The 19,210-nt window shown below is 41.5% G+C and overlaps 3 protein-coding genes across 5 annotated transcripts in view; 2 read left to right on the top strand and 1 right to left on the bottom strand.

Moving 5' to 3' along the window:
- Positions 1–19,210, top strand: part of LOC147655069 (uncharacterized) — a 55,727-nt gene that overhangs the window by 30,976 nt on the left and 5,541 nt on the right. The gene's annotated exons all lie outside the window — the stretch shown is intronic.
- Positions 2,558–19,210, bottom strand: part of LOC147655070 (uncharacterized) — a 31,354-nt gene continuing 14,701 nt past the window's right edge. Inside the window, exons 3-4 of one of the 2 annotated variants that reach the window (XR_015281363.1) lie at positions 16,099–16,241; positions 2,558–5,193 (exon numbers count right to left, since the gene is read on the bottom strand). Coding sequence is in view for 1 of the 2 variants with exons in the window: in XM_086870849.1 (XP_086726975.1) it covers positions 13,713–13,785; positions 16,099–16,241 (216 nt within the window). In the remaining variant the exon portion in view is untranslated. Of the gene's footprint in view, positions 5,194–12,646; positions 13,786–16,098; positions 16,242–19,210 lie in introns of those variants that run through there. The other variant, XM_086870849.1, reaches the window with a different exon arrangement.
- The window catches only part of XDH (xanthine dehydrogenase), a 72,869-nt gene continuing 59,770 nt past the window's right edge, over positions 6,112–19,210 (top strand). The window contains exon 1 of the mRNA XM_086870785.1: positions 6,112–6,325. The gene's annotated coding sequence lies outside the window, so the exon portion shown is untranslated. The remainder of the gene's footprint in view (positions 6,326–19,210) is intronic.

Genomic DNA, 19,210 nt, shown 5'->3' on the forward strand with positions numbered 1-19,210 from the left:
TTTCCTCGTTCTTCCTTCTGAAGCTTATCAAACAAAGATTATCCCCAGTGCTTCCTGCATCAGAAATACCACTATAGACACTTTATTCCATTTTCAGTGACCTTTTGTTTGTATTTATTTCATAAAGTACCAGACTCATTCACAGGGCTATTAATTAGCACTGAATTTAGTAATTTTGGATATTTTTTGATGATTATCATCCCAAGAGGGGAAAATGATCTGGTGCAGGAACTTGCTTTTATTTAGTCCTTGGGCAGGGAAAAAAGTGCTTAACCAGAAGTCAGCAGTAAACTGAAGGGAATAAAAATTGACCTTTCTTGACAAAATGTCTGAGTTTTCATGGCTTTCTCATGTCTTCATGCTGTGAGTAATGTAAGGAATGCTGGAGGCAGAGTGTCTGCAATCTCTGATATTAAAAATAAAAACTTTATGTAAGCCAGTTGCATTTTCCTCTGTCCACTTTTAGTTTGCTCATTTTCTCTCTCTCTCTTTTTCTCTCTCTTTTTTTCTTTTTTACTCATTATAAGAAAGCAAATTCTGGAGATTATTTCCACATGAAACACTTCCCCACATGGGTCCGTCAGTACTGCCAAGTCACTGATATAACATCCCACTGCTCCTAAGAGATCCATGAACACTCACCGATACAAGTTTGTCAAGCTTCTCCAGCCTTATTAAAAATAAGTTTTCATTTAACTTCTCACAGAAGTTGTTAGACAGCTAAAAAAGTGAGAAAAGCCTTTCCAGCTGACCGACGGGGGATTTTTGAGCATCTCCTGCCATCTTGTGGGGTTGAGGAGAACATTCACTTTGCTTAATAATGATCTGAGATGTCAAAGTTTTCCTTCTGGCCCCCACTGACTAGCAGGCAAATGAGACACAGCCCATGGCAGTGCACCCTCTTCTGCAGAAACAGATTTGGAGGAACCTGCTGACCTTAATGGAAGTGCCCTAAGCCTCTCCCAATATGTCTGTGGCCAGGATGCCCAGTCATAGATTTGTTATCTAGTCATTGTGAGAGGAAAGGATCAAAGTATGTGGGGGCTTCTCCTGCTGTCATTTCATCTTGGGGAATGGCCACAGTGGGATCTGGGGAAAATCTGCACCAGTTTCACCTCTATATCCAGCAGAGTTGCCAGAGAGCTCGAGAAACTGAGTGTGGGATTGGAAACCAAAGTCTCCTGCCTGCAACCCTAGCTCACCCCAGCTATGGCTGTGTGGGTGGCCTCAGGCACGGCTCTGAGCACAGAGAAAGAAGCCAGTAATTTCTGAGTGATGATCCCTTGTTTGTCCTTTCTTAAAAGTTCCCACTGCAACTGGCAGAGAGTTGCTCTGTGTAAATAAAGCGATTGGCAGTACGTGAACCACACAGTCCTACAGAGCTGGTTGGTTGTGCAACAGCTAAAGCACAGCAAGGTTTGGACTCCAGAGGCTGACCCAGGTAAATACACCTACGTTTTAACAGTGGGAGGCTGCAAAAACACCACTGTGACTTGCTGTGACTCCTGAGTGAGTGACAACAATATCTTCAGTGTGAGCAATTTGTTTTCAAACCCGTGTGCACCAGCAGCCTTTTGGTCTCACTAGCTGAAGACAGCTGAAATAGAGTGTGCCTTTGTTTATTTCGGACTGCTTTGGTTGTGCTCTTCTGCAGGTTTTGCAATTGCTTTGGGGTGATTGATTCTGCCATATGAAAAATGTTCCTTTCGTATTTTTGTCTTGTTTTTAAATTTGCTGTTTGAAGCAAATGTCAGGCTGAATAGAGAGAGTGGGTCCTCACCAGGAAGAGGCTATAATGGCTTGGGCAGATCAGGGGTCAGGACTCATTTCAAGTAGGTTTCATTGGTAGTTTCTGTCACTGGGTAAGCCATGAAGTGTTTCTTGACATCCCAGGCTTTGGAGGAGAATAGTCTTGTGGATGTAGATTTACCTATTAATTTTCCTGTCTATTACCTGCCATCTCTGTGGTTCCCAGACATAATAACCATAATATCAGGTAGTTCCTCTATCTCTTTCTCTCTTTAACCTACCTTCCTTCATACCCTTTGTCCTTTGCTACCTCTCCAATTCCCATTATTCTCCGTGGACCTCAAAGAATCTTTGCCATCTCCATCCCAGACTATGTTACCCAGGCTCTTTTTCCCAGTTTACATCCCAGATTTTATTTCCCATGTTCTCAATTCAGGCCCTGCTGCAGAATAAGATACAATCCTTCTCCACACTGACTATCAGCTGGAGGGACAGACAAACTGCCACCTTTGCTTTTCCTTGCCCTTGCACCACTCAGGCCGAGATGCTGCAAACAGGGACATAGCACATGGAAAACAGAAAACCTACTTCTGCCACACAGAGGCCTGGACTATGAGTTTGTGAGGATGGTATACAAATATAGAGGACAGTAACACAAAGGATCTGTGAGATTTAGGCATGAGCAGTTGCTTTGTGGGGTGGCACAACCTCAGCAGGCAGAGGAATTGTGTGAACACATGATCAGGAGGAAATTCTAGCCATTAGATGAAGCCATTAAACAACTCTACTGAGGATGAACAGATTGCTGTTTTTCGAAGGCTTTGTATTTTGCGCAAACATTGGCAGATTTTCTGGGGAACTCCAGGTCCAGGTCATATTTAGACTCTCCTCTTCATAGAAAATGCTTCTTTAGCTTTCCTCTAGTAAAAAGTCAAAACCAGCTATCCCCCACCCCCCTGAAGAAAACAACTATCAACACTGACATTTTTTAACATCCAAGCCACCAATGTCTCGGTGTAATGTCTCTTAGACTTATTTTAGAAATGGATATATAGTTTTGATTGAACATTTCAAAATATTGCGGTACTGAAGCTTTTACCTAGTATGGATATTTGCAGCCCAGCCCGTTTGGTTGACAAATGCACAAGCAACTGAGATAGGTGCTCTGCAAAAGTTTAAAAATCAGGAGTTCTGTTAACATTGGTTATTAAAAACAAAAAAGGTCTATCTCTCTCAGAGCATGCATTATTACCTTAGTGAAATAACTGTGTAAATCCTTGCCACTTAACCTAAGGAAATCTCTTGTCACACAGAATTGCCAAATAAGAAGGCATGCCTGTTGATTACCTTATTTACAAGTAGTCTGCATTAGATGGTGATATTATTATGAAGTTTAAGAAAAACACACTGAGGAACTAGTGTCACAGTTCCTGCCAGAGTAGCCAGAGATGCTTGTCCCTTACTGGAGTATCTCTCTGTGGCATATATTGCCATGTTTACACTCATGGAACCTGACAGGAACTGGAAATAGTTATGAGGCTGAGTGGTGCATATGCAGTTTCTTTCTCTGAGCATGATGATCCTCCCTTTTGTCACATTGCATGTTGTTGCTTGATTATGCCATCACTTTGTATCTTGGGACAACACAAGTCTCTGGAATCAGCTTGGTGGCATCTGTCATTCTAACTGCTTACCTGTCCTCTGCACACACATGTTGGAGAAGACAAAAGGGACACAAGTAATACTGAAAAAAGTCCTAGAAGTTACCATATTTTTGAATGCAGCATAGAAGATAATTGAAGTAAAAGAGAATCTAATCCCAAGGCTGCATGAATTCTCTGAATTCAATTAGACTTTCATGACATAGCTTGTTATATGTTGAGAAATTAAAAGGCGTCCCAGGGAAAAAAAAAATCATATTTTAACAGATCAGGATAATTAATAGATCTAGATGTATGCAGAATTCTTTCCTGTCACCTCATGATAAGCAGAGTCTCATATTTTTTCTTCTTTTAGGGGAAGCAGCCAATATGATATATTAAGCTATTGTAGATTTGCAGAAGCATGAGCAGAGGAAATTTGAGCCTGAAATATTTGCTTAAAATAATGAAGATTTATGACTCTTCTGATAGTATTGAATCTTTCACATATAAATGCTAAGAGGGTCAGTTATTCTTCTGTCAAGTCTTGAGAAAGAATGTGTTATAAACTTAATTACTTAATTTTGCTTTATATGCCAGTAATGTAGGTGCTTTATGGACAATTTGATATCAAATGCATTGTTTAGAGACAAAGAGGCTTTGAACCAAAATGCACACTCTTTGGGAGAGTCCTACTTTTAACTGTTATTTATTAAAAATATATGTTGTCTCCCTTCTTTGGTTAGTTAGAAATTACCAAGGCTATCTCTGGTATGAGTAAGAAATATGTCAGTCTTGGTGAGAAAGAGAGATAAGAGACAGAAGGGAACTTAATCTGTCAAGGTCCCTCACATATTAACTAATATTCTGTATGTGTATAAGGAAAAGATTCAAAATAGTTCAGATGTGTCAAGGAAAATGTGTTTTGAGAATTTAACCTTGGTGCAAATACATTACCTTTTTTTTTTTTCTTTAATTTCCTCACCTTTTGTAAGTATTTGTCTCTGGATGTTTTTATTGGGTTTTTTGTTTTGTTTTGTTTGTATATTACAAACAAATTTGTTTGCAGTTTAACCTGATTTGAACCTCAAGGTGGCTGCATACTGGCAAAACATTTCCTTGTCCCAGAGTATGGTGAAGCTATAAAATAGGTTACTGAAGCCTCAGTGTTAATGAACACCTTCTGTCCTCAAAGAGGCTCTGTGGGTGCCTTGTGGGCTGCTGTCCTCAGCTCACTCAGGGATCAGAGAGAATCCCTGAATCTGACAGTTCCCCTGGAATTTTCATGAGCTGGATGTGAAGAAACTGCCCTCTTACTCAGAAGGGCCCATCCAATGATGTTTGATAGCTAGGAAAAAAAAATATTATGGTTTTGTAAATAGGAATGTTTTTAATTCAGGAGCTTTGTAATAGCTGCACTGAAGAAAATGAAAGATATTTCATTGAACACAATCAAATATGTTAATTACTTAACTTCTTAGTAGCATTTTAGCAGTGGGGTACAGCAACTAATAAAAACTGCACTGTCATAAAGAGTGTTTCAAGGTTACCCCAAGGCTGGACAGGACACAGTAATTTTTCCTCCCCATTATACAGCTCATTCTGTTATTACTGCCTAGTAAAGTACCCCTACAGTTTCACAAGCAGTAGGTTTGGGAAACTCTGACATCAGTTACTTTACAGGCTATTTGAGGAGACTTTTTTGTGTGGTGGCAGATGAAGTCACATCTGTGATGCAGCACTGTTGTTCTTATTTCATCCAAATCCCAGTAAATCATGTCCTGGGTTTGAACAGGGTTGCAGCCTGTAAAAACAATTCAAAAACACCAGGTGGAGAACATGACAAGGCAAAACAGAGAATACAGAGACACAAACCCTTATTGAAATGGACAACTATAATAACATAATACCTCCTAGGGCTGTGATGTGTGCAGAGTCTGCCAAATGTGGTGTGGGACAGGAATTAAAACTCAGAAAAGGAACACTAAAGGAGGAAGAGGGCAGGAGGCAAACAGCATCTCAGACTGGAGATGAGGGAATGAGATCACTGTGTTTAACGACTAGGTGCAGGCTCAGGTTTTGTTCTTCAGCTTGCCACAGGCCTCTTGAGGGATCTTGGGAAAATAATTTAATTTCTTATACCTCATTTTCACACATTTCTTCTGTCCTGCCCTGTCATTTAGGGCTGAGTTTATTTACTTAGAGAATGGAGGGGCTTATGATGAATTTATTGGAACATGTTGATGTGACATGAATAATGCATTGGAATGATGCACCATCCTAATGACAGTTTACACAGATTCCCTTCTTTCTGCAAGGAAGGTTAAATAACCTCTGTGGCAGTGATGGCTCTGAATTGCTGTGCTTTGCCTAAAGCTGCTCACCCAGTTTATGACAACAGTGCAGTGTCTACTCAGTTTGTAGGGTCAGACCAGTGCTCCCCAAATTAAATGAGCTGTCAGGTTTGAAAGAGTAAATAATTCCCTGGAAACGTGTGTTTAAATGCAAGGCATAGCAGTGTGATCCTTTGTATGGGAAAACAGAGGAATGATAAATTTCTGCTATAGGAAAGGCTTTTTCTTTGGCTAAGACTTCCATCAGGGGGCTAAAAAAAAAGAATAGTAGCTTTCTATCTTCAGTGATACTCTGAGGGCCTTGCCACAGATGGGCTGCGTTAGTAATAAACTGAGTAGTTAATAAATGCAGAGGAAAGAGAGGAAGAGGAGGAGGGCTGGCTGGTGGCTTCACCTGTAGCTATTCTGGTATCTCCAGTATATGGTGGGAAGAGCTGTGGAATCTCTGGACGGGGGAGAGCTGTATATTATCTCAGTTGGGATGGCTCTGCTGGTGATCTGAGCAGCCTGGCAGCCCCTGAAGCTCCTTGGCTACTGGAGTGCTGTGGCCACTGCAAGAGCTGCTGACAGCCCCTGCTGGTGGTAAGCAGAGCAGCTACGTGCTGCCAGCAGGATGGGGTCCTCTGCCTCCTTCTGGGGAGGCTTCTGATGTCTGTGCATGTCCTTGTCTTCCCCCACACAAAAGCAAGCAAAAATCTCTGATCCGTTCTGAGCGGTGTGTCAGTAGCTCAGTGCTCGCTCCAGCCCTGGGCTGGGCTCTGCTGTTTCAGTGGGGGCCTGGCTGTAGCACTATGGGCACTGTGGCCTACCTGCAATGGGTCCAGGGTCTCTGGCTATCACTGTTGGGAGCGGGGTGAGGGTGACAGCCCTGCAGTCAGGGTGTATTGTCACCTGGAGCTCTGCAGCCCTCTGTCACCTCTGCTCTGGAATGTCCCAGGAGCAGGGATCCAGAGGAGCTGCTGGAGGCAGTGCTTGCTTGAAGAGTCAGCCCAGTGGTTCCCACCGGCTTCCTCCCAGTGTGGGCTGCTTTCCTACTGCAGGGATGAGGTGTGTCCATGGGCTCCTTCTTGGGAATCCTGCCAGGTTGGGCTTCTGCTAATGTTGAGGAGCTGGCCCCGTCAGAGGGATCTGTTTTTTCCCCACATGGAGCAGCCCCGTGTGTAAAGAGGCAGGTGCCTTATGTCCTGGCCTTTCAGAGGGATGGGGCAGAGCAGTAGGAGGTGGTACATCCCCTCCCTGTGCTCAGGGTGCAGGTCCTGGGGACTCTGTCTTGCTGGCAGCCTGCTTGATGTGACCTTACCATAAATGAGGTTCAAGTGCTTGAGTGTATACAAAGGGGTCTTAAGACAAATGAGGGGAGACTGATGTGCCCTGTAACTCCCTGGCTTGGCCTCAGCAGCAGTCCTGGGCTGCTGCACCTGTGCCTTAACCCCCTGTAAGCAGGAGCACAGCCTCCTCCTCTGTGGCTGGTCATCCCCGGCCCTGGATGCTTGGAGTCCCTGCCTGAGCACTGCCAGGAGCCCTGGCTTTGGTCAGAGCTGCTGGTCCCCTCCTGCCTGTTGGGCAACTCTGGCAGCTACCAGTGAACACAGGAAATTTGAAACTACATACCATATAGATACTGAAGTAGGATAGATTTGCTAATAGTTAGTATTTGCTGTCTTCAAAGCCCACTCCTGGTTTCATTGTATTAATCTACCTATGATGTAACTTTTTCTCTCTTATTCAGAACGTGCTTTTCCCAGCTATCAAAGGGCATTTAGCAACCAGGAATCTCCTTTAGGAACTAGAGTAAGAAAGTCTATTAGCTTCCCTTGAGAATGAGAGCAACTGCAGTTGTATTGTCTGAATCACAAAGCTTCCAGGGAAAGTAAAAGCCCCAGCCTGCAACCTCCGAAGATCATTAGTGAAGTTTTTCTTTATTTCTGTGGAAATAGAAGAGTGTCTGAGGCAATTAGCAGTATTGTAATGCAACAGATTGCTCGGTGAGTACAGAGGAGCCTTGATAGCTGTGCTCCTTTGTAATAGCAGATGAACTTTTTTTGCCTTTGCTTGCCAAGCTCAGCTGAGGAAAAGCTGCCTGATATATTGCACAGATATAACTTCTGTGGATACCCTGCAAAGCTCATTAAAATATGAGTTAGTGACTTTACTATTAATGTCATACTCCATCTGCTTACAGAAATGCAGCTGTAAGATATGCCCTTATGATAAGCTGGTGTAAGTGACACAGTGCAAACTCATCCCCAAGGTTCCTTATGTGTGTGCATTTAGGAAATGCAACTGTGAAGTTATAAGAATCTCCTATGCATAATTGCTTCAAACTATATCCCACTGATAGACTAGTCCTGGAGAAAGTTAATTAGAAAGTCTTTTGGCAATCTGCTCGGTTCTGGTTCTACATCCTGCTAGGTCAAAGTGTCTGGCTGCTATTACTAATTGTCTTCTGAAAATGCTGGCATGTCTGAGGAGCTGCATGTAGGTATTTTACATATTATCTGATCAGATTTCACAGTTAGAGATGCAGCTGCATTTACCTGCCTGGAGAAGTAGTGAGTGGGCTGAACTAATGTTGGGAAATAGGAGGAATTATCTTTCTTGATTGGTTTAATTAAAAAACAAAACAAACAAAACCACCCTACCCCCCTCCCCCTCCCCAAAAAAAAAGGTCTTAAGCTCACAGTTTTGTTAGCAATTATATTGTCTGGCTTGCTGGAGCTTCTTAAGCTGAAGGGGGAAGAGGTGCCTGAAACAGCAGAGTATCCAAGAACTATGGGACATTCCTAAGATCTTTGATCTTAGATATAAGGGGCAAAAGTACTGCCTCAACAAGTTGGAAAGCAAACCTTTCAGGGTGAGTGGGTAGTGTAGTCTGTACATTCTACATATGCATTCTTTAGGATATCTAGCAAGAGAATCTGAAAGAGATGTGATCAGTGTAGAATAAATCCAAGATATGATCTTGTTTTTCTGGTGTAGTCTGAAGCTGGGCACTCTATCCCTTGGCTCTACTGATGCAGCAACATGTGTGGTGGAAACCAGGCCTCTTGTACTAGCTGCACAGAACAGTTATTGTCTGGAAAGTTTTTCATGGATGTGAGCTGCTGATTTCCACCAGCTAAAAAGCATTAGCACGGCCTCTGCAGTGAATATGGGCCAGATGTTCACTGAATCCCATAGATGACCGTCAGAGAGATGTCCTTGCCTTGGGCTTAGCTGAATTTCCTGGGGCAAGTAACTTGGAATTTAGGGGAACTTGGGTTTAGGAAGGAAATTCCAGGGTACTGCAAATGGGTGCCTTTGCAGAGAGCACGACTTGCATCATCAGCATGGATGGGTGACAGACTGCAGGGATGTGCTTCTCTGACATTTCCAGCAAGGCTGCAGGAGCTAAGTACCTTAGTGAAGAAAATCTCTAATGTGGCAATGATAAAGATATGCTTGCACACGTTTTGGTGTTGCAAAGTTAATGAAATGGGAAGCAAATAATAGAACAAACAAGTTGTATAAACAGCTTTTGGAAGGTAGTCAAATTGCCTGAATTCTCTGTCTAAAAAAGACAGTGTTTAGCCAGGGTAAATACTTACACTTGCTACTTCCCACAGCTTCCATCATATTATAGATATTCACTTTAGAAATATATAAGAACCAATTTTTCAGGGAGTGCTTGTCTCAAAAATAGATTACTGTGTCCAGGAAATTGTAGGTGTGACACTTGAATTTGCAAGGAGGTGTGACTAGAAGGTTTGACAAACTCTGCATGGTGGAATACACTTCCATTATGAAACAATCCAAGACTATGTTAAGTAGGAAATATTCAGTATCAGTTTCATTTTCTTTTGAAGGGCATTGCATGCTTTTCCCCTTTCCTTTATCACTGATGTAAGAAAGACATATAATGATTTCCAAAAAAGGAGAGCATATGTATATGTCCCCAGAGATGACTAAATTAAGTGTTGTAAGGAATACTAAACTAGGTGATATTGCTTTTCCTAGCAAGCTCTGCCCTGAAGGCATAACATAAGGCAACTGTGATGCTGCTCTTTCATCAGAATGTGCTTTGTAGGCTCTCACTGCCTTTGAACAAAAACTTGGCTTTTGAGAGCACTCTTTAAAAACTCTAATTTCAACATTTTCTTTTTCTGTCACTTTCGAAGAGGATTAGTGACATGGGGGTGCCTGTCATGAATAATCCTTAAACCAGTTATGTGCTGTGGGAATAGTGAAATCCTTGGTGAATGTTCCAAAGTGCATGGGCTCTGCTCAGGTTGTGCCATTCATCCGAAGTGGGAAAGAGGCTGGAAAGGTGTTGCAAGCTGCAGCTGATACATCATCAAGGTGTTTGCTACAAAGGGCTGGATCAAAGTCATGATAATTCTTCACATACTCATCTCAAGACAACAGGTTGCTTAAATCAGACTGTGTCTGCTGCTCTGTGATTGTGAAGAGAAAGCATATACACATCTGTAAAAATGCCTTCCTCATAGCTGGGCTTTGAGGTGTCAGCTGGAGGCCACGGGAGTCATTTTCTGCTATTGTGGTGAAGAACAAGAGGAAGCTGGTCAGGTAGTGATGAGTGCTTCCATGTCACTTATTGAAGTGTAGCATTGATTATTTAATGCAAATGATGGATTTGTAATCTAAAAAGAACTCATGATAATGGACATCTTGTGACATTATTATTGGAAGAGGTGAAAAAAGCAGAACTCTTAAAATTTTTTATTTTAAAACGGTTTAAACTAATTGCTTTTGTCTACTGTGGTCTCACCAAGTGAGTAAACACACCTTTGTAGGGTATTTCATTATCTGAGCTGGATATTGAATTGACACCATTACCTGTAAAATCATTGTTACTGGCTTGATGCCACTAATAATTGTCTTCATTATAACTAGGGAATCAAGTGTCATCTGTAGGCTGCACTTCAGTACAGTTAATACCGAATTCTTATGGTACTCAGTCCATGGTACTCAGAATAAACACAAGTCTGTTATTGATTACATCATTACCAGGATAGGCAAACTTAAGGGTGTCAAACTTGTTATCACTAGAGAGAGAATAAATTTTCAGCCTAACCACAAAAACCAAGGTTGTATTAATTGTCCAACCTAGAACCACAAAGCTATATGTAGAACTTCTGGGTGTTAAAATGCAATCAAAATCTCAGCAAGTATCTTTTACTAGTAGCTATTATGCTAATTGCATAATCCTGATGATTTTTATCAGCATTAAATTGAATAAACAGAAAAAGTCCATCACTGGTATAAATCTGGAAGGAGTAGCAAGAATAGGCACACATCTCTTTCCAGCAGCAGCAAGTATTACCAGATTCTTAATTGGTGTAAATCAATGAAGATCACTTTGGGTTGGACATGTTCCCTGCTTAAAAGAAACCTCAAGGGGCAGAATTGCCAAAGACTGGAGAAATGAAAGGTGAATTTTTACTGCACTACAGCAGGTTTAACTTTGAGTAAGGGCTCTAGTCATCTTAGATAATAGGTAAAATACCAAAATTTAAAGTGAAACATTAGCAGCCTAATTAGTACAAGATAGTGGTTTTTACAAATTATTTAGTTTTCACTTTATTCTATGTTTTGTCTTTGAACCAGAGGCAAGCTAGCACTGGCCCATCAAACTGTAGGAGAAATTTAATCAGCACCACTATTATGTAAATAATTTGTCAAGATAAAATTACAAATAATACCCTGCAAAGCTTGTGCAATTGGTAGTTCCTGGAGCAATCTGCATAACTGCTCACTTCTTGGAAAAGGACACCAACCTTTTGCAGTTTTTGATTGAATGGACTTTTAATAGTCCAAAATTAAACCTTCAAAAGGAGTGCAAGCACATGTGATGGGAGTGTTTGAATTGATACATGGGCTGGATTTGTTTCTGCAGGACAATTCTTCCTGGATGGAAGTGTTTATTTTGGGAGGGTGTTCATTGTGTCTCGAGCACGTGTGTGGGTAGGATGAGACTGGGGAATCACTTTTCCCTGATTTTGTGCAAGCCAGGTGCTCCTCTGAGGAGGGCTCTAAAGGTAATAGTTAAGTTCTGTTCAAAAAATTCCAGAGCAAGTGGACATACTGATATGTGGGAAGGTAGAGCTATAACCAAAACCACTAGATGATCTTGGGTAACACCTGAATAAGGTAATTATTGAGAAAGAGGAGGAATTTGCATGCAAAAGGAGAGTAAAAAGCTCTAGATAAAATCATCAATTTCTCTCTCCAGCTGAGAGAGTGTGGTGTAAAATTCTTCTTCCCTGCCTACCATGCCCTGGAAGCAGGTGGGAACATTCTTAATTTTGCTCTGAAGTATTGCATTTGCTGTTTTCTAATAATTTAAGAAGGAACCTGGATTTTTCTTGTAAGAATCAATATTGAAAATCGAGGTCAAACCCCTCATTACTGGGTAAAAAGCTGTAACATCAATTTCAGCAAATTATTTTGAAGAAATATTTTGAAGCAGTGGAATTAGTTGGATGGTTTAGTCACTTAAAAGGGGCTTGGCCAAGATATTGTTGGAATGAGTTTGTGGATTTATTGTCTTTTTTTCCTGTGCACTTCTGATTTGCTGTATGATCTAATTATTTCTTTTAGTGTCTCTGCTTCTTCTGTGCGTAAAACTCCATGTAGCCATATTGCAGGGTGTTGTGCCAATGCTTCTTAATGTTCATAGATTATTTTAGTGCTTTGTTACATAGAAACATGAAGCTACTATGCAGAAAAATGTGGCCCAGCACTAGTAATGTGCAAAAATTAATTAATGTATTTGTTAATGTTTGTAAAGTATAGATCCTATCAAATCAACCTTTAACTTTGGGTAAAGTAGACTTAAAGGAATTCTGCATTTTCCTACAGGCTCTTCTCAAATAGTTAATATTGCACATTGAAAATTCAAAATTTCTGATTTGAATTATAACTTTAATAATTGACTTTGGAAGCCTAATTGGAAAGATATGGGATACATAAGGCAAACTTCATAATACTCCTGGGCATGTATACCCTACAAAGACCCAACTGAAAGCAGTAATTGGTGGTTTGAACAAAAGGGTTTCTGTATGTGGAGTTTTAGGATTTGTTTTCAGGAAGCAGTCCAGCTGACCAAAACTACCAAAACTACCCTTGGTAGTGCTCTGATGGTTCCTCTGTGATGATCCTGTTCTAACAGCTGTGTACAGGTATAGCTTTGAAGTCTCTGCTGTAGTTGGCTTGTATGTGTCAGCTACTTCTGGGGTGTACCACTGTGAATAAATGCACAGAAGCCTTTTTGCTCCAGTAATTCTACAATTCTTTTTGGCAGAGGATAATTTATTGCAAAGTTTTCTTTGGCAAAATGTCACTGTTCTTGTATGCACTCTTTCATCTGTAAGGTACATCTTTTGGCCTGTACCTGATAGGTAAATTCCACTGAGGTGGCTTTAAGTTTACTGTTCATTTCCTATTTATTTCAAATGCACACTACGAGGATGCAAAAGGATTATGCTGTGAATGGGATGTCTCCTTTGGTTTGCCAATTTATAATCAGTTCCTGGGTAGTTATGAGTATTTGTACAAACTTTCCAGAATGACACATTTGACAGTATACCATTGAGTCATTTGAGGCATCCTATTATATGAGTGAGTCAGAGCAGAAATCTTATTTGCTTTGTTTCTTGTATACACTTTGAAGGACTGGTCAGTGACGTGTAGGATCCCACACCTGACTTTACAGTCCTCTGCCATGTCTGTTTCCCAGATAGGTTTTGTCACTGTGGGATTGCATAATTTACTTCGAAAGAGGGATGTGCTGTTTCCAAATTCCCCTTCCATCTCCAGTTGAGCTTCATGGCATCTTTCACTCTGTTCCAGTGGATGTTGAGGTGACACTCCAGACTGGCTTTCCAGCAGCCAGGTAGCCAGCGTGGTTCATTGAGACTCAATCTGCCCATCAGTACTGGACTTGGGCCATGCTGGCAATCCACAAACCTCACACACATTCCTTGCAGTGGTAGTTGTGGAGAGTTGGAGGTGCTACCTCACTCCTCAACAGCATGGGGCCCCTGTTTGGAGGAGAGGGAAACAGGTGTGGCAGAAAAACTTATGGCCAGCTAGAGACACACAAAAGGAAGGTGTCCAAGCATTCTTTCAAAAAGAGATCCCTGTGCCCTTTGGATTCCCACTGCACTGATTTAACTGAAGCATTTCATGGTGTGGGCTGGAACAGAAGGGGAAGCTGTAACTGACAGAGGTGTGCTTTATTAGAAGAAATGGTGTGGGGCAAGAGAAATCACAGCTAGCTCTAAATTTCTCCTCTCTAATGGTACATACATAGTGGAAAAGTTACAGAGGCTGGGCAAAACAGGTATGGATGCTTCATTTCAGGATTACCTGTCTAGCAGATCAGTGACCTCAGGCATAGAGTTCACAAAAAGAAATATGTTTAAAAATCAAAAAGCTAATTTAGGGTCTGTTTTAGGCCTGAAAACCTTGTTGCCATCAAGCTGCTTGCTCTGACAAATAAAAAAATAGTCAACTATTTTGGACTGTAGACTTTTTTTCTTTGGACTACTAAGAGGATCTAGGGTGGCAAGGAAACCAAAGTTAGCCATAATTTGTTTGGCAGAGACCATCTCTGTTCTTCAGGTGAGAGCGGACAGCAGGAGCCTCTCTGTTTTCTACCTCCTTAGGGGGAAACAAGGAACTCTTTCTCCACTGCTGTTTCTGCTTCTGTCTATGTCTCTGGAGTTCTTCCCCTTGTTTTTGGTCCTGACTTGTTGGGAATGTAGTTCTGATACCTTTGTTAAAGGGTGCCAGATAAGAGGTACCACACAAGGTGAAACATGCCAGTTGCTACACCTACTGTAGGTGGCAACTGAATTGCAAAAGTGGCCACACATGGTTTCCACCTACAGGACACTCAGGAAGGAGTGAAGAGCACTGGAGGAAGCCAGCTGGCTTGATCCTGGAATGCAGGAACATAGCTGCAAGGAGAACCCATACATCCACCCCAAAGAGCCACTGACTATCCCACAAGGCAGATGATGCTCTTTTCTGCAACCAAGTCTCCTCTACACTGAGGTCAGAAATAGGAGGAGCAGAGGAGCACTACACAGCCTAGGATGGAGGTCTGCTGCCTTCACTCTCAAGGAAGTCAAGAAGGGGCCTGGGCTGATACTCTGCCTGATGGACATACCTGTGGATTCTTCGTCCTGATGATCATGTTCTTGGCCAGTTTCCTTGGTTCCTAAGCTGCTTAGGAAATACTACAGGGCTCAGATATTAAGGTTGGAGTTGGTCGGGTAAATCCTTTAAGCTGAGCATAGAAGCCTAGGTGAAGAATGCTTAGTTGAGTCAGAAAAGCTAACTGGGGGCTGTAACTTGTTTTATTATGGGAAAAAGTACTGACAACAGAAAGACTTTAACTGGGGTCAAAAGCACAGATATAAGGGAGGGCTTAAAATATTTTTCTGGATGCTGAAGATTAAGAACCACAAGAGGAAAACAATAGACTAATCAGAGTACAGGCAATGGAAAAGTGCTGAATAGATGGCATGGTACAGGTTCACTTTGCACCAAATGAAAGAAGCTGGTTGTACTTGGAATGAGGAAACTAAAGTTACCAGCTGAGGGGAAAAAGTGCAGAGGCTCTGTCAAAATCCTGTGTGTATTAGGAACACTTCTTATTTCAAGAGTTGTTTGATTTTCTTCATGGAAGAGGAACTAGCTGACAATAAAATACTTAATTCCAGTGAATGCAGTCATGAAACATTTCCTGAGGTGAACTCATTGTCACAGGAGCAGGAGGAAAACCAGCAGAATCAGATGTCTGAATAAGATATATGTATCTATATATCTATATATCTATATATATGTATGTAAGTATTTGGTTACTCAGGTACTTAGGTTTCTCAATTCTTGCTGCTTAAACATGCTGATCGAAGAGCTGCTTCTGCAGTCAGTCTTTTTTTAAACAGTGTATGCTTACAACAGGCTTGAATACATGTATTTGTGCTGTGTTTTTAGCCTACCTGGTCAGGTTTTGGCTGCAGTTACACTGCCTTAAGAATGCCCAGCAGTAATCAAAAGGGAAAGGAAATTTTTGTTGATAAAATGTGAACGGTCAGATGCACCAGCCAAAAAAACAAGCCACAGCACCTTATTGAACAAGAGTTTGAAAAAGTCAAATAGAAGACACTGCTCTGTTTAGCATGGTCCTTGGGAAGCACAGCCCAGGAGAAGGAAATTAAATGAGGGAAAGACATTCAAGCAATGTCAGGAAGACTTTATGAAGGGACCAGTAAGCCAGCGTTCTTCAGAGCAGAAGTAGGCAACTGAATAGGGGACAAATATAAGGAAGGGAAATATGTCATCACCTTTCCAGACAAACAACCTCTATCAGAGGGGTCATCACCCTTCTGGTGGCAGCATGGTCAGTAGTTGAGACAGCAGTGATCCACTCTGGAGTGTGATTCTGCAGTCTAGTATTGCTTCTGCACTCAGACATGGGCTGAAGAGTCTGAAACACATGACATGAGTCCTGAGTCAATTTGGGTTTTCAGTGGAGATACACAAGATTTTGGGATAAATATTGCCGTCAGATCAATTAAAGAAATTCCTTCAGGGGAGTCACTGTCAAAACCTATTTATTATTCTTCTGTTTACATATATCAAAGGAGCTTTTGAAGTCACAGTTCTGTATGAATCAAAGACAAAATGGATTCTGAGTAAAAGCTCAACTGAAGGTGGTAAGAGTCATGGTCTTAAGGTAATTATTATGGAGGAAATAGATTAAAAACTGAAGGAATGGGAAAAAAAAAAAGAAATATTAAGATTTATTTATCTCAGCCTTTCCTTTCTTGTACCTGGAAGTTCTGTGGTGCTAAATGGCAATCTCAAAATGCCTGGTCATAATCACTGATGAGATGTCTGACTGTGTGAACACTGTAACCCCTGCTTGGTTTAGTCTGTGAACATATTTATACAGAAAGTCTCCTGTTGACCTTGGGTGCATTCAACTCAATGTAGCGCTGCCTCCAAGAGTGCTGTAAAATCAGTTTGCCTCTTGTGGAATTACTGGCCCAGGCTGCATGCCATACTACCTAAGAGAAGGCTTAAAATGCAGAATATGGCATCAAATAAATGTCCCCTGAAATCTTAGTGGAAAAAAAGCTCTAGGCCTCTTTTAACTTCATAAGTTATTTGATACCTCTTCATCAGAGCATTGTCATCTTTTCAGAGAATGTTGCCTGCCTGTGCTTTTCCAAGTATGGGGCTTGTCCCATAAAGTAGGTGTCATCTGGAGTGAGTTCTCATTTTCCTTGACGAAAGGGAGTTCCAATGCATTGCCATAACATGTCAACCAGATTGTCGTTCTAACTCTCACTTCTGTACCTCAAAGGTGCTTATTTAAAATGCTGTGTGAGATATGGGATAAACAGATCAACAGTTAAATATGTTGTGTGCAGTGATCTTTATACATACTTAACATGGAAAGGCTAAAGTAAAGAGAAATGTTAAATTTGGTCTTGTGTTTTTCATTGGGAATTGGTGAAGAGGGTTATAAAATCTCACCAAGCAAGAATGGCAAGAGCTTGCTTTCTCCAGGCAAGAAAATGAATACTTTCAGTTGTATGATGATATTCAAGTGATTCAATAGCATATATAGTCTGAGTCTTCTGAGTCTTCTTAGTGGATGAAAGAAAGGCTGTGGATGGGTAAAAAAATTGTCAGGATGGCTGGGCCCAGAGTGTGGTGGTGGAAGGAGTTAAATCCGACTGATACCCCTTCACAAGTGGTGTTCCCCAAGGCTCAGCACTGGGGCCAGTCATGTTTCATGTCTTTATCAATAATCTGGAAGAGGGCACCCTCTGCCAGTTTGCAGGTGACATCAAGCTGGGTGGAAGTGTTGATCTTCTGGAGGGTAGGAAGTCTCCACAAAGGGATACAGACAGGTTGGATTCCTGGACTGAGACTAACTCTATAGATTCAATAAGTTGAAGTGCCAGTCCTGCATTTGGGTCACAACAACCCCAGGCATCACCACAGACTGGGGCAAAATAGCTGGAAAGCTGCCAGGTGAAAAAGGACCTGTGGGTGCTGGTCAATAGTGGGTGAATGTGAGCTGGCAGCGTGCCCAGGTGGCCAAGAAGGCCAGTGGCATCCTGGCCTGCATCAGAAAGTGTGGCTAACAGGAGCAAGGCAGTGATTGTCCCTCTATACTCAGCACTGGTGAGGCCACACCTCAAATCCTGAGTTCAGTTCGGGGCCTCTCACTACAGGAAACACATTGAGGGGCTGGAGAGACTCCAGAGAAGGGCAGTGGAGCAGGAGAAGGGTCTGGAGCACAAGCCCGATGAGAAGCAGCTCGGGGGGGTGCTCAGCTAGGAGAAAAGGAGGCTCAGGGGAAACCTTACTGTTCTCTACAATTACATCAAAAAGAGGCTGTAGCCAGGCAGGGGTCAGTCTCGTTTCCTGGGGGAAACAGGAGGAAACAGCCTCAAGTTGCACCAGGAAGGTTTAGATTGGATAAATTTCTTTCATGGAAAGGGTTGTCAAGCCCTGTAACAGATTGCCCAGGGAGGTGGTTGAGTCACTATCCCCAGAGGTATTTAAAACATCTGTTGGATGGCACTCAGAGCCATGGTTTAGATTGACAGTGCTGGGTTAACAGTTGGATCTCAGAAATCTTTTCCAACCTAAACAATTCTATGATTTTGTAGTTGTAATTAGTCAGTCATAATTGTTTGGAAACTTCTTGTGTTGTGGGGAGCTCTTGTAGAGGCTTGCATTACCAATACATCAGGAACAACTTGCTAAAATAATTTGTGAGGATTTTTTTTAATAGGAAGCTTACAGTAAACCTGTCATCTTCTTACCAGAACATAAATCAGAGGAAAAAAGGTTATATTGTTGATTTATCCTAGTTTATATCATTCTCAGATTTTGGATCCTTTTTAGTTTTTACAATGGAGTAAATAGAATAAACAGCTATTGTTGTGTTGTCTTTCTGTTGAAGTTCAATATTAGTAATGTTGTGTGGCAGAATGTCAATGAATAATTTGCAAAATGTTTTTCTTTTTTTCCAGTGTAGGAGTTCCACATTTTAAATCAAATCTATCTTATGTGTGTCTGTTTTTCCCATGTTTTCCATTTCATGTATAAAAAGTAGAAGAGGTCCATCAGCTTATTGAGGTATATTCTGGGTGTCCCAATGTAGCATGTCTCAATTGCATAAATGGATTTTGTAATCTTTTGCTCTGTTGTTTGCACAATGTGGATTAAGTTAATAATTTATAGCTTGTCAAGGCAGCTTTTGAAGTGTCCTGTGCAGTGCAGGAGAAGTTGTATTGCGTAGGAAACCATGCTACTCTGCCTTGTCAGTCAGGGCAGGGCCAGAAGATTTTTTAATTGATAGCTGAAATAATTTAGCGATCTTTTTCTCTTCCCCAAAGAATCTATTGTGTTTGTCCTGTCAAATAATTTCTC

This window comes from Cyanistes caeruleus, chromosome 2 (assembly GCF_971803275.1).
Source record: "Cyanistes caeruleus chromosome 2, bCyaCae1.hap1.1, whole genome shotgun sequence".
In the NCBI taxonomy this organism is placed as follows: Eukaryota; Metazoa; Chordata; class Aves; order Passeriformes; family Paridae; genus Cyanistes; species Cyanistes caeruleus.